Source organism: Oncorhynchus kisutch, linkage group LG11 (genome assembly GCF_002021735.2).
Source record: "Oncorhynchus kisutch isolate 150728-3 linkage group LG11, Okis_V2, whole genome shotgun sequence".
Lineage (NCBI taxonomy): Eukaryota > Metazoa > Chordata > Actinopteri > Salmoniformes > Salmonidae > Oncorhynchus > Oncorhynchus kisutch.
In genome coordinates, this window is record NC_034184.2 from 72,349,881 (window position 1) to 72,366,242 (window position 16,362).

Genomic DNA, 16,362 nt, shown 5'->3' on the forward strand with positions numbered 1-16,362 from the left:
GTGGTAACTTGGGGGCGACACTACTTAAAGTCACAGGGCAAGTGAAGTCACTGTACGATGGCTACTAGCACTCACTAGCCAGCGAGTCCAGTAAGTCTACATATACTACACAAGCTGCTACAGTATTCAAAACCCTTCTTTGTACTTATCCAAATCAACCTAATGAGACCATTGTCTCTTGTTAGAAAACATTCACATCCTCCATCTACTTAGAGCAGGGCTGCCCAACCCTCTTCCTGGAGATCTACCTTCCTGTGGATTTTCAGTCCAACCCTAATTTAACACACCTGATTCTACTTGTTAGCTGCTCAACAAGACCTTAACTAGCTGAATCAGATATGCTAAATTAGGGTTGGACTGAAAACCTACAGGACAGTAGATTTCCAGGAAGACGGTTGGGCAGCCCTGACTTAGAGAGTCTAAAAAGTTTGGAGGAACAGAAAAAGTCCCTGAAATATCAACCTAATATTACCAGGCTCCAAAATTAGATTATTCCCATCGAGCATTATTATGCATTGGTCCATTATCTGGTTACAGCAACACAGTGAGCAGAGACGTTAACAATTTAGGAGTAAGGAGCGCAGACAAATGTCCAAGGACCTGCTTACCTAAAGGTTAGCAAATCAAGATAATCTCTGCCGTGCTGATACAGGGACTTTGGAGAAATAGGCATTCTATTCAAAAACTTCACAATGTTTCCTGAATTTACCTCTTGACATTTAAAACTTAATTCACTAATTGTTGTATTTCCTAATATTTTCTGAGAGCTATTGTAGCTCTAGGAAATTATATTTTTTATAATATGATTTTCGTGAACCAGTTTCTCAATACCATCACTATGAAGGTGTCACGCCCTGACCTTAGATATCTCCACACTTTCTGGTGTGGGATCTTGACTATGTGTAGTTGCCTGTCAGCACTCTATTGTGGCGGCAGGGTAACCTTCATAGTGATGGTATCTGTCGTTCTGCCCTTGAACAGGCAGGTAACCCACTGTTCCTAGGCCAACATTGAAAATAAGTATATGTTCTTAACTGACTTGCCTAGTTAAATAAAGATAAAATAGCTTCACATTTCAGTTGTTTTTTTGTTTGGTTTACATTTTTTTAATAAAGAGAATGTACGCCTACCATGCTGCGCCTTGGTCTCCTTCACACGACGATCGTGACAGAAGGAAGACATGTTTTTGGCCTGAAAGTTAGTTCTATGGCTGCTATCCAGGGACCTGGTTTAGATGTTGTTCCCAGACTCATAAATACATTTTGAGAAGCGACAGTGGCAGTTGCTCCGGCAGCTACTTCAGAAAGTCAGTTTCAAGTGAAAAGTTCTGTCCAAAGTTTTCATCAAGTGCCAAATTCAAAGGAACCTAGAACTTCTGCCTTACAAAAATGTCTCTCCAATTAAGTGTGGATCAGAGATCACACGTTTGAGAGGAGGATGATGCAGAAAAAGTGTTTCCCTTCCCCTGAAAGAAACCTTCTCAAAAGATTGGGAGGAAATGAAATAAACAAAATGAGTGTGATCCTAATGAAAGTGTCTTCAAAATATGACAGCCGTCTATGGAATTGGTAACACAAACTGTTATCTAAACTACGGTATTTGGAAAATAATACGCAGAGTCAATTAGTGACACTGTTTGTGTAACCTCTTGGTCTGCTATTGTCTGGAAATTTGTTGGTGTAAATCTGTCTAATAATGGTGTTCACAAAAACCTGGACTATCAATAAAGCCTTTTTAAGAATGTGGAAGTTAGCCAAAATACTGTGATTTGGGGATAGGTTAGCCCTCTTGTCAGATACATTTTTTCTATGCAGCACCCTGCTGATTTCCTGCACACAGGACAACCATACAGTGCATTCGGAAAGTATTCAGACCCCTTGAATTTTTCTGTTACAGCCTTATTCTAAAATAGATTAAATTGTATTTTTTCCTCATCAATCTACACACAATACCACATAATGACAAAAACGAAAACAGGATCTCCAGAAATTTTAGCTAATTTATTACAAATAAAAAACAGAAATACCTTATATACATACAGTGGGGAGAACAAGTATTTGATACACTGCCGATTTTGCAGGTTTTCCTACTTACAAAGCATGTAGAGGTCTGTCATTTTTATCATAGGTACACTTCAACTGTGAGAGACGGAATCTAAAACAAAAATCTAGAAAATCACATTGTATGATTTTTAAGAAAAGCAGAACTTAATATTTGGGACAGAAGCCTTTGTTTGCATTTACAGAGATCATACATTTCCTGTCGTTCTTGACCAGGTTTGCATACACTGCAGCAGGGATTTTGGCCCACTCCTCCATACAGACCTTCTCCAGATCCTTCAGGTTTTGGGGCTGTCGCTGGGCAATACGGACTTTCAGCTCCCTCCAAAGATTTTCAATTGGGTTCAGGTCTGGAAACTGGCTAGGCCACTCCAGGACCTTGAGATGCTTCTTACGGAGCCACTCCTTAGTTGCCCTGGCTGTGTGTTTTGGGTCGTTGTCATGCTGGAAGACCCAGCCACGACCCATCTTCAATGCTCTTACTGAGGGAAGGAGGTTGTTGGCCAAGATCTCGCGATACATGGCCCCATCCATCCTCCCCTCAATATGGTGCAGTCGTCCTGCCCCCTTTGCAGAAAAGCATCCCCCAAAGAATGATGTTTCCACCTCCATGCTTCACGATTGGGATGGTGTTCTTGGGGTTGTACTCATCCTTCTTCTTCCTCCAAACACGGCGAGTGGAGTTTAGACCAAAAAGCTCTATTTTTGTCTAATCAAACCACATGATCTTCTCCCATTCCTCCTCTGGATCATCCAATGGTCATTGGCAAACTTCAAAAGGATTGTGTTGAGGCACAGATCTGGGGAAGGTTACCAAAACATTTCTGCAGCATTGAATGCCCCCAATAACACAATGGCCTCCATCATTCTTAAATGAAATGAGTTTGGAACCACCGACTCTTCCTAGAGCTGGCTGCCCGGCCAAACTGTGGTGACCAATAACCCAATGGTCCCTCTGACAGACCTCCAGAGTTCCTCTGTGGAGATGGGAGAGGGCCTTTTTGATCAAGTCTTTATGGCAGAGTGGCCAGACGGAAGCCACTCCTCAGTAAAAGGCACAAGAAAGCCCTGTTGGAGTTTGCCAAAAGGCACCTAAAGGACTCTCAGACCACAAGAAACAAGATTCTCTGGTCTGATGAAACCAAGATTGAACTCTATGGCTTGATTACTAAGCGTCACATCTGGAGGAAACCTGACACCACCCCTATGGTGAAGCATGGTGGTAGCAGCACCATGTTATAGGGATGTTTTTCAGTGGCAGGGACTGGGAGACTATTCAGGATCGAGTGAAAGATGAACGGAGCAAAGTACAAAGAGATCCTTCATCAAAACCTGTTCCAGACCACTCAAGATTTCAGACTGGGGCGAAGGTTCATCCAACAGGACAACGACCCTAAGCACACAGCCAAGACAACGCAGGGGTGGGATCGGGACAAGTCTCTGAATGGCCTTGAGGGGCCCAGCCAGAGCCCGGACTTAAACCTGATCGAACATCTCTGGAGAGACCTGAAAATGGCTGTGCAGCAACGCTCCCCATCCAACCTGACAGAGCTTGAGAGGCTCTGCAGAGAAGACTGCGAGAAACTCCCCAAATACAGGTGTGCCAAGCTTGTAGTGTCATACCCAAGAAGATTCAAGGCTGTGATCACTGCTAAAGATGCTTCAACAAAGTACTGAGTAAAGGGTCTGAATACTTATGTAAATGTGATATTACAGGGTATTTTTTACATTCTAAAACCTGTTTTTGCTTTGTCATTATGGGGTATTGTGTGTACATTGATGAGGGGGGGGGGAATGATTTAATCCATTTTAGAACAAGGTTGAAACGTAACAAAATGTGAAAAAAGTCAAGGGGTCTGAATACTTTCCCGAATGCCCTGTAAGCTCAGCAATCAATAGGGCTTTAATGGTGGGGGTTGAGATGCTGTGGAGAATGAGAATCCCCAGCCGGCAGAGTGAGAGGCGGTGCGAAAACGAGAAATGCAGTTTAAATCCAGCTTCTCATTGTGACCTGGGGTCCTTGTCTGATGTTATACTTATTTAACCTCCTCATACCTTTCAACTTCTCATGTTAAAAATGTGGTTTTCATTCTGTCTGTGTCAGTGCGTGTAAAAGATGATAAAAAGCCTTATTATATTCTGATACTCATGGTTGCGTCCATGACAATGACAGCAAGGCTTAAATGGGTGATGCGTGTCCCACTGGGCACAAACTGGTTGAACCCATGCTGCTTCCACGTCATTTCAACAGATAAATTCAATGTGATGACGTCGCATCGACATGTACAACTGATTGGATTTGGGCATGTGTCTTTTTTTCACGCAACTTTTAACCTAAATCCAATGACATGGTTCAATTTGTGGTTGCTTTTAGGTTGAATTGACGTTGGTTGACAACTCTTCTTCCCCCTCAGGAGACTGAAAATATTTGGCATGGGCCCTCAGATCCTCAAAAAGCTCTACAGCTGCACCACTGAGAGCATATTGACTGGCTGTATCACCGCTTAGGATGGCAACTGCTTGGCATCTGACTGCAAGGCGCTACAGAGTGTAAAGCATACGGCCAAGTACATCACTGGTGATGAGCTGTACCGATGCGGTTAATAGTTAACAGTAATGCAGATAGTCCAGGTAAAGTTTGGGAAAGGCCACATTCACATTTCCATGCCAGTCTAATAAGCTTACTCAAGTGCTTAATAATGACTAATTGGCAAGCATGGAATGCAACAGCAGTCACACCTGTCCTGTCCTTCTATTAGTTCTGTCCTTCCAACATTCGTTACAGTTCATTGCATTTGTTATGCTCTAACATGGCATCACATCAAAAATGATTATTGTAATTGTCACAATTAATTAAACACCGGAGCAAGGTTATTATAGTTTCGTGATGTAAAACGTTTTTTTTCCATTCGTTTTTTGATGTTTATTCTATATACAAAAGACCGCTTCCCTCATCAGCGGCTTCATCTTTGTTGAGCGAAGTGGCGTTGACCAACTTGGGACCATCAGGCAAGCTAATGCAGGGGTTGGCTGCCAGAGGATTCAGTATGCATGCGAAGCGCTCATGCAGTGACTTCAGGAGAACCTGTGCCAACTGTTTTGCAACACTCATTGACTGCAAGTGTGCCTCAAGGTTGAGAAGGCACGGTACCACATTAGACAGCGACTGGCTGTCAGTTTCAGTTTACTAAATGGTTTTTTCAATTTTTGTTTTATTTTAAGTTTTCGTTTACTATATATAATAACCTTGCACTGGAGATATGCTTTATGTTAGCTTCCCTCAGCTCATCTACATTAGGCTGGTATGCCAATTAGAAGACGAATGGCGTAAAGGTCACTCATGAGTTCCCATTCAAACGATATTGATCGCTTTTAACACTTCTAAGACAGCTGGGGATGCTTGCAATATGAATACCATTGGTATCACCACTGAAGGGACATACAGTATTTATGACAAATACATTTGGCAAAAAGGGTTGGCATTGGTGTGCAACTATTTAAGCCATTATATATTCCAAACGACTACGTTGGTTGATATACAGTACGTACAGATATTGTTACAGACAAACACAATAGGAGACGTCCTTATGCATGGTATTGCTTATACTGTAGGCTACATCTGCAGCGCAGTCATCTCTCCCTACAGTTTCTAGGTTCGTGTGCCACCTCTCGACAGAACAGCGAGTAGAATGGAAAAGCAAAGACTGTAGCATTTCCCAGCCCATGCTTTACTTTCAACCCAAGGCTGGAGTCAGCACAACGTCCATGCTTCACTCTTCGACGACATTTTCATTTAACGGTCACATAGGTTACTTTATTTTATTTTATAGCGCCTGTCATGCTCTTCAGGTGCGGACCTGCTCTGATATCCAAGACATCGAAGTTTGTTTGTGATATCATTTCGTCGAATAAAGTAGATTATATAAATAATTCCAGCTCAACAAAGATACATTTATTAAGGGGCTCCGTATATGTATATGAAGCTTTCTTGTGGTTTTCGTTATATTTGCTTTCTTGATTGGAGTTTATTTCCAGCGAGAGAGTTCGAGGGAGCTTTTGCCGCCAAATAGACGCTCGAGCTGTTTGCAACAACTGTTTAGTATACACTCCTGTAGATGTTGTGGAACACAATTGGGTGAAACTTTGTCTCTGAAAATAGATAGCCGACTACTAGGCTATACCGAAAACGTTTTCAAACCAAGAAGACGCCAGTTTATGGAGAACAACTACAGCGGTCAAGTAGGCTATATCCAGGTATGTTTGTTAATTTATTGAGTTGTCCACAGTGATTCATTTTGGACATTTAGCCTTGAGACCAAGACGAACATATTTTCTTTCATTTCACAGGAGTTTTAATTGTCAACCATGAATCAAACAGCAGGAGTAACACAGACATACCGGAGGTGTTCAAAAGCAGGGCATGTAAGTCTTTTTTTATTATTAGGCCTATTGTAAAGCGGGTTTGGGCTATTGCAAGGTAGGCTATCACAAGCAATCATCAACCACCAACTGAACTGAGAATATGACATTGCTTCTATATTTTCCTATGCGTTCACTGGACTATTGTTTTGCAAATTCCTATTATGGGATAACGGTGCCCTAAATACATATTTCACATACAGTAGCCTAGGCTATATAAATAGTAATGTATTTTCGGGATTCCTTCCACTTAGGCTACTGTAGAATGTATGGAAGCAGTTGAACCAGAATATGGCCTTACAGCATCCTAATAAAGGACGCTGCGCTTCTGCGCATGGGCGGCATAGGTGGTTAGGCCCACCAGCGGTGCATGGGTAAAATCATTGGGGAAAAAACACCATACACCTGGTGACCGTGTCAGTGTGCATGCGCCTAGCCCGCCACAGGAATCGCTAAGGAACAAGGACATCCCGGCTGGGCCAAACCCTCCCCTAACCCGGACGATGCTGGGCCAATTGTGGATCGCCTCATTGGTCTCCCGGTCGCGGCCAGCATGGGTCTTGAAACAGCAGCTGTAGAAACGCAGTTTGCACTGCGATGCAGTGTCTTAGACCCCTGCACCACTCAGGAGGTTCCATCCACAAAGTTTTTAATGCTTATCAATTGCCTTAAACAAAGTATCAAAATACTAAAATACTACGTAGGACTCTTAAAGAATTTCTTTATGATGTTAATTGTATTTTTTGATCACAGAAACAATTACGAAAATATGGAAAAATAAATATATAATGAAGTGTTAATTATATAAAATTGCCTGTGTAATCATCTGCCAGAGAGTAGCCCCAATCGGCCCAAGCCCCAAGTAATACATTTGGGCCAGATAACTCACAACGTTGAATAAATTCAACCAAACCTTTGTTTCATCACAAAACCAGAGAGCAATCTCTGTCCGGTGAAGTCCACAAAGCATATTACTTTGTTACATGAACTACAGCATGATCAATGAAGTTAATGTTTCCGACATTTTCGGATCACTAAACAACTATTGATTTAGAACCAGAGAGTTACCTCGCGTTGCAAAGAAAACAGGAGCAGCCTCCATTATTCCAGCACCATTTCAAATTCAACATTTCCACATCATCAAATCACCTATGTTTATTCTAATACAGGGACAGCTAAAAGATACTAAAAGATACAAAAAACTACACTGCTCAAAAAAATAAAGGGAACACTAAAATAACACATCCTAGATCTGAATGAATGAAATATTCTTATTAAATACTTTTTTCTTTACATAGTTGAATGTGCTGACAACAAAATCACACAAAAATGATCAATGAAAATCAAATTTATCAACCCATGGAGGTCTGGATTTGGAGTCACACTCAAAATTAAAGTGGAAAAGCACACTACAGGCTGATCCAACTTTGATGTAATGTCCTTAAAACAAGTCAAAATGAGTCTCAGTAGTGTGCGTGGCCTCCACGTGCCTGTATGACCTCCCTACAACGCCTGGGCATGCTCCTGATGAGGTGGCGGATGGTCTCCTGAGGGATCTCCTCCCAGATATGGACTAAAGCATCTGCCAACTCCTGGACAGTCTGTGGTGCAACGTGGCGTTGGTGGATGGCGCGAGACATGATGTCCCAGATGTGCTCAATTGGATTCAGGTCCAGCCAGATGAGGTCTTGCATTAGGAGGAACCTAGGGCCAACCGCACCAGCATATGGTCTCACAATGGGTCTGAGGATCTCATCTCGGTACCTAATTGCAGTCAGGCTACCTCTGGCGAGCACATGGAGCGCTGTGCGGCCCCCCAAAGAAATGCCACCCCACACCATGACTGACCCACTGCCAAACCGGTCATGCTGGAGGATGTTGCAGGCAGCAGAACGTTCTCCACGGTGTCTCCAGACTCTGTCACGTCTGTCACATGTGCTCAGTGTGAACCTGCTTTCATCTGTGAAGAGCACAGGGCGCCAGTGGCGAATTTGCCAACCTTGGTGTTCTCTGGCAAATGCCAAACATCCTGCACGGTGTTGGGCTGTAAGCACAACCCCCACCTGTGTACGTCGGGCCCTCATACCACCCTCATGGAGTCTGTTTCTGACCGTTTGAGCAGACACATGCACATTTGTGGCCTGCTGGAGGTCATTTTGCAGAGCTCTGGCAGTGCTCCTCCTGCTCCTCCTTGCACAAAGGCGGAGGTAGCGGTCCTGCTGCTGGGTTGTTGCCCTCCTACGGCCTCCTCCATGTCTCCTGATGTACTGGCCTGTCTCCTGGTAGTGCCTCCATGCTCTGGACACTACGCTGACAGACACAGCAAACCTTTTTGCCACAGCTTACATTGATGTGCCATCCTGGATGAGCTGCACAACCTGAGCCACTTGTGTGGGTTGTAGACTCATGCTACCACTAGAGTGAAAGCACCGCCAGCATTCAAAAGTGACCAAAACATCAGCCAGGAAGCATAGGAACTGAAGTGGTCTGTGGTCTAACCTGCAGAACCACTCCTTTATTGGGGGTGTCTTGCTAATTGCCTATAATTTCCACCTGTTGTCTATTCCATTTGTACAACAGCATGTGAAATTTATTGTCAATCGGTGTTGCTTCCTAAGGGGACAGTTTGATTTCACAGAAGTGTGATTGACTTGGAGTTACATTGTGTTGTTTAAGTGTTCCCTTTAATTTTTGAGCAGTGTATTTAGTCCAATCAACGTAAGCTAAATATGATGTGGCTGTCCATGTTTCTGATTTGTGTGCATGCCTGTACCTGCAAGTAGAAAAACAGGTTTACTCACCTTACTTGTAGAGAAACGCCAATGCCATCCTCATCTCTTTCATGTTGACAAAACAATCTATCACTGTCATACAGTACACACTTGTATTTTTTGTTGTCTTAGGCTGCTACCCTGACCATAGTTTGCTTTGTATGTTTCTATGTTTTGTTTGGTCAGGGTGTGATCTGAGTGGGCATTCTATGTTGGATGTCTAGTTTGTCTGTTTCTGTGTTTGGCCTGATATGGTTCTCAATCAGAGGCAGGTGTTAGTCGTTTTCTCTGATTGGGAACCATATTTAGGTAGCCTGTTTTGTCATTGTGGGTTGTGGGTGATTGTCTATGTGTAGTGTTTGTGTCAGCACTATTGTTTATTAGCTTCACGCTTGTCATTTTGTTGTTTTGTAGTGCTCCGTTTTTCCAATTAAAATGACAAACACTTACCACTCTGCGTATTGGTCCTCCGATCCTTCTCGCTTCCCCTCGTCAGTTGAGGAGGACGAAGACAGCCGTGACATACCTGGCTAAAATGCTTGCTTGCTAGCCTAACTTACTTTCATGGGCAACTTTATCTAGTTAACATTATCCATCTACATCTAGCTACATATTGAAATTCCATTCTCTCAGGCCAGGGGGACAATGTATGAATTGATGGATGGATCAGAATCGCCGTTATAATCATTGGCCAGTAGGGAGAATGAAGTAAAACCGCAAGTCCAAATCCCTAACTCCATCCATGGCTAATTTAGGAAAGGGCCAATTTTAGCTTGCTACCTAGCCACTGGAGGACAACAACACAATGAGATGCAACAATTGAAGTTGTTTCTGTCTATTACGTATGCTCTCAATGCAATTTAATAGGAGTGTCGCCAAATCCAAACTGGCTTCCCTTAACACTTTTTTTTTGTGCACCAGGACCATTCACAGTTGAGCTCACTCAGTTTAGCTCAACGCTGATGGGCTATTTTATACTTTTGCTTGCTGGCTTCCCTTGAATTCAATGCAATGGGTGGCAATAATATCATATTGTTTTGGACCAGACCGCATCAGATAAATGTCTACACATCCAGAGTAGAGGTCGACCGATTATGATTTTTCGATACCGATACCGATTATTGGAGGACCAAAAAAAGCCGATACTGATTAATTGGCCGATTTTAAAATGCATTTGTAATAATGACAATTACAACAATACTGAATGAACACTTATTTTAACTTAATATAATACATCAATAAAATCAATTTAGCCTCAAATAAATAATGAAACATGTTAAATTTGGTTTAAATAATGCAAAAACAAAGTGTTGGAGAAGAAAGTAAAAGTGCAATATGTGCCATGTAAGAAAGCTAACGTTTAAGTTCCTTGCTCAGAACATGAGAACATATGAAAGCTGGTGGTTCCTTTTAACATGAGTCTTCAATATTCCCAGGTAAGAAGTTTTAGGTTGTAGTTATTATAGGAATTATAGGACTATTTCTCTCTATACCATTTGTATTTCATTAGCCTTTGACTATTGGATGTTCTTATAGGCACTTTAGTATTGCCAGGAACAGAACGACAACAGCCACCCTCGAAGCAGCGTTACCCATGCAGAGCAAGGGGAACAACCACTCCAAGTCTCAGAGCGAGTGACGTTTGAAACGCTATTTGCGTGCACCCCGCTAACTAGCTAGCCATTTCACATTGGTTACACAAGCCTAATCTCGGGAGATTATAGGTTTGAAGTCATAAACAGCGCAATGCTTGACGCACAACGAAGAGCTGCTGGCAAAACGCACGAAAGTGCTGTTTGAATGAATGCTTACGAGCCTGCTGCTGCCTACCACCGCTCAGTCAGACTGCTCTATTAAATCATAGACTTAGTTATAGCATAATAACACACAGAAATATGAGTCTTAGGTCATTAATATGGTCGAATCCGGAAACTATCATCTCGAAAACAAGACGTTTATTCTTTCAGTGAAATACGGAACCGTTCCATATTTTATCTAAGGGGTGGCATCCATTAGTCTAAATATTCCTGTTACATTGCACAACCTTCAATGTTATGTCATAATTACGTAACATTCTGGCAAATTAGGCGGCCCAAACTGTTGCATATACACTGACTCTGCGTGCAATGATTGCAAGAGAAGTGACACAATTTCACCTGGTTAATATTGCCTGCTAACCTGGATTCTTTTTAGCTAAATATGCAGGTTCAAAAATATATACTTCTGTGTATTGATTTTAAGAAATGCATTGATGTTCATGGTTAGGTACACATTGGAGCAACGATACGCACCGCATCGATTATATGCAACGCAGGACACGCTAGATAAACTAGTAATATCATCAACCATGTGTAGTTAACTAGTGATTATGATTGATTGATTGTTTTTTATAAGATAAGTTTAATGCTAGCTAGCAATTTACCTTGGCTTACTGCATTCACGTAACAGGCAGTCTCCTCGTGGAGTGCAATGAGAGGCAGGTGGTTAGAGCATTGGAATAGTTAACTGTAAGGTTGCAAGAATGAATCCCCCGAGCTGACAAGGTGAAAATCTGTCGTTCTGCCCCTGAATGAGGCCGTTAACCCACCGTTCCTAGGCTGTCATTGAAAATAAGAATGTGTTCTTAACTGACTTGCCTAGTTAAATAAAGGTGTACATCGTTTTTTTTAAATTGGCCAAATCGGTGTCCAAAAATATCGATTTCCGATTGTAATGAAAACTTGAAATCGGCCCTAATTATTCAGCCATTCTGATTAATCGGTCGACCTCTAGTTCAGAGACAGAGGGGCGCTGTTTCGTACGCTCGGATGCTTTCTACTGTGAGACACATTCAGCCTCTTGCAAACTGAAGGAAGGCCTACAATGCAGAGCCCGAAAAATAACTGCTGAACATTTTTAGGGGGGTACTTGTTTCTGAAAATCCTCTTACTGAAAGCAAATCTATAATTCGTAACTCCCTGTCCATCGGTCTGGATTTTACAATATGTGGATATCTGTAGGTCATAGACACCTGCTAAACCAAACTTATCTCCTAACCGGCACCTACACTGAGTGTACAAAACATTAGGAGTACCTGCTCTATCCATGACATAGAATTACCCAGCCTGGTCTAATAGACTAGGCATAACATAGTCAAAGTAAATCTGTTATGGTATGTTATGTTTGGTATGGTTATATAAGACAGATGGTTACTTAAGGGTCAGTGGAGGCTCCTGTGGGAGGACCATGTTCCTCAGTGAATTTCATAAAAACATTAAAAATGTTATCCTTTTTAGATAAAACTATGCAAAATATATTAATGTCACCAAATAATTGATTAAATCAAACTTTGCAATGATTGTATACTGTAGCCTCAACAGCACTCTGTAGGGTAGTACCGTGGTGTAGCCGGAGGACAGCTAGCTTCTGTCCTCCTCTGGGTACATTGACTTCAATACAAAACCTAGGAGGCTCATGGTTCTCACCCCCTTCCATAGATGTACACACTAACTATGTGTCACGTTCTGACCTTAGTTCTTTGGTTATGTCTTTGTTTTAGTATGGTCAGGGCGTGAGTTTGGTGGGTTGTCTATGTTCCTTTTTCTATGATTTGGGATTTCTGTGTTTGGCCTGGTATAGTTCTCAATCAGAGGCAGCTGTCAATCGTTGTTCCTGATTGAGAACCATACTTAGGTAGCCTGGTTTCACTTTTGAGTTGTGGGTGATTGTTTCCCGTGTCTCTGTTTGCACCATACGGGACTGTTTCGATTTTCGTTTGTTCTTTCACTTTGTTATTTTGTATTTTTGTAGTGTTCAGTTTTACATATTAAAATGGACACTTACCACGCTGCCAATTGGTCCGATATCTCTTACTCCTCTTCAGAAGAAGAGGAGAGTCGTTACACTATGACAACTTCCGGAGGACATCTTTCAACCTATCAGAGCTCTTGCAGCATGAACTGACATTTTGTACCCAATCAAATGATCAGAGAATTAATCTGGTACTGAAAGCATAAGCTACAGCTAGCTAGTGCTGCAGTGCATAAAATGTGGTGAGTAGTTGACTCAAAGAGCGAGAAAGACAATAGTTAAACAGTTTTGAACAAATTCATTTCTTCAAAAAGGAAGGAGGATCAAAAGAGAGCGAGCTATAATTCGTAATTTCTTTTCACTTACACTTAGTTAGGTAACAAATGCAGCCAGCTAGTTTAGCCTACTCAAACACCCAACTCAAACTGAGGAATGCTATGTTAGTTATCTGGCTATGACTATCCAACACTGGATCTTTTCCAAGTCAAGGTAAGCTTCTGGTTTAAAAATTTATTGCCACTTGTGCCCCCCGGTGTAACTGCTAATCTGCTTACACTTACTGCATGATTGTTTATTTTTTTATTTCACCTTTATTTAACGAGGTAGGCTAGTTGCAACTGCGACCTGGCTAAGATAAAGCAAAGCAGTTTGACACATACAACAACGCAGAGTTACACATGGAATAAACAAACATACAGTCAATAAAAGTATATATACAGTATGTGCAAATGTTGGTAGGATAAGGGAGTTAAAGGCAATAAATAGGCCATAGTGGCGAAGTAATTACAATATAGCAATTAAACACTGGAATGGTAGATGTGCAGAAGATGAATGTGCAAGTAGAGATACTGGGGTGCAAAGGAGCAAGATAAATAATTACAGTATGGGGATGAGGTAGTTGGATGGGCTATTTACAGATGGGCTATGTACAGGTGCAGTGAACTGTGAGCTGCTCTGACAGCTGGTCCTTAAAGTTAGTGAGGGAGATATGAGTCTCCAGCTCCAGGGATTTTTGCAGTTTGTTCCAGTCATTGGCAGCAGAGAACTGGAAGGACAGGCGGCCAATAGAAGAATTGGCTTTGTGGGTGACCAGTGAGTTATACCTGCTGGAGCACGTGCTACGGGTGGGTGCTGCTATGGTGACCAAGGAGCTTATTGTAGCGGGTTTACTAACGCTTTAGTTATATTAGTAATGTTGACTATGATGTTACTTTAGCTAATATGGTGACAACGATGTAGGCTGTGTGTAGCGGTTATGATATGAAGGTTTGGCATGGAAAGTTTTTTTTGCTTGGTCACAGACAGTTGATGTGTTCTGCATTGAAGTCCACAATCGAAAGTAAAAGGTGAGAGGAGAGTGCGTAGATGCGAGACGTAATACAACGAGCTGTTTGTATGTGGCTATGAAAGTGAACTGTTTGCCTGCAATCAGGGGTGTATTCATTTTTGCCGATTCTGTTGAATAACACTTCTTAAATGGAAGCAAACGGAACAAAATTACCCCCAATCTTTCTCTCGACCTGTGTGCACCTACGTTGTAAACTTTAATTCATAGGCTACGGAAATTAGAGTATCATGTAGTAGCCTAAATCTACGGAATTCTGTCAGAATTTATTTGCTCATCATGATCCTGATTTTTTTTTGTTGCTGAATTTAAACTTCTACTGTGCACGCTAACCAAGGTTGCCAGGTGCACGGTGTTTCCTCCGACACATTGCGGGTGGCTTCCGGGTTGGATGCGCGCTGTTTTAAGAAGCAGTGCGGCTTGGTTGGGTTGTGTATCGGAGGACGCATGACTTTCAACCTTCGTCTCTCCTGAGCCCGTACGGGAGTTGTAAGCGATGAGACAAGATAGTAGCTACTGAGAACAATTGGATACCATGAAATTGGGGAGAAAAAGGGGTAAAAAAAAAAAAATATGGATATCGGATAACGAGAACCTCGTTAGATAACGATGCTTGGTATGGGCTTCTGGATATGAGTTGCTTATGATTTGAGCAGTTGTGCATCAGATATATATTTTTAATGGATTATATGTTGATGTGAGTCATGTGACCAATTCACGTTCAAGATGTTTATTGATCCGATGCAACCATGCATAATGTGTAATGCCTCCAAGTTTATAAAACCCTAACTGCAAGGCCCAACCCCGGGACATTCCCTGTTATTTCTGCTTTTCTTGAAACTGTTATGCTTGTTAATCATTACCCACATGTACAACTGTTGTAGGCTAATGTGCTTGTATTTCAGTCAACATGAATTTATAAGTCAACTTGATGCAAAAAAAACAAACATAAGCACTCTCCATACTTCTCATCAGTAACTGTGTGCCATCTTGCTGTTCTACCTAGCTGCAGTCATTCCCTTTGTAAAGTAACAACTTTAGTCACCATCATTATCATTATCTGCAGTTTATGTTTTTCCAATTTTCTTTGAATTTGTATTTTTATGAGACGAGTAGCCTAATCTTTTCATAAGCACATTTTTCTCCAGGGCTGTGCTGAGCTTGTGACCCACATTATGGGAGTGGAGAACTGCCTTACATGTGGGCATTGAGTCACAAGGGAAAGGGTGAGGAGAGAAGTCAGCGTGGTTAGGAAGAGGGGTTGGAGGTGTGGAGAAAGGGACCTGATTGAGTCTGTGCTTAATGAGACCATTAGGTTGGACAGGTGAGAACGGGCCCCTCCAGCTCCCTCCACAACTGCTAGAACGTCATTGCAATGGATTCACATGAACTTATTCCAGCAGGAGGGGAATAGGAGCTGACTAACCCTCTCCAGACATTTCGGTCTTCAGCCAACATTATCTACATGTATCTTAGCATACGGTATCATATGCTAATTGTACCCAGTTTGTTTTGATTCCTATTGCATCTATTTAAAACTCCAAAGCTCTGGAGGCTTTCTACTTGGCCAATCTCTCTGTAGCCATTCTATTTTCAGAATGTTGACAGCCACAGAGAGATCTCATTCTAGATGAAAGACACACTGATTACAGTAGGACCACTGGGTTTGTAGTAGTCCCTGAAGGAAATGCATCTCATTGCACGTCATAATCTTATGACAAGCTTAACTCTGACGATGGTAGGAACATCTGGAAGTATGATGATAAATATAGATTGCTAGATTTCCACTGCTACCCAAGAGCAAATTATTGAACATAGGGTTTAACTCTTGAGCATTGGATTATAATTTCCAATTTTTCCTTTTTCCTCCAATTTATGCTTTGGCCACAAATACGAGTGTAGGATGAGTCAACAACATTATTTAAGTATGAGTTAACAGAATGTTAACTTTTAAAAGTGAGATTTTACTGGACAGTTA

At 41.9% G+C, this 16,362-nt stretch overlaps 1 protein-coding gene across 1 annotated transcript in view; it reads left to right on the forward strand.

The window, feature by feature from the left end:
- Window positions 1-5,793: 5,793 nt before the first annotated feature.
- Window positions 5,794-16,362, forward strand: part of LOC109899295 (dipeptidyl aminopeptidase-like protein 6) — a 351,844-nt gene continuing 341,275 nt past the window's right edge. Inside the window, exons 1-2 of the mRNA XM_031836276.1 lie at window positions 5,794-6,314; window positions 6,408-6,482. Coding sequence (XP_031692136.1) covers window positions 6,426-6,482 — 57 coding nt within the window. The 5' untranslated portion in view covers window positions 5,794-6,314; window positions 6,408-6,425. The remainder of the gene's footprint in view (window positions 6,315-6,407; window positions 6,483-16,362) is intronic.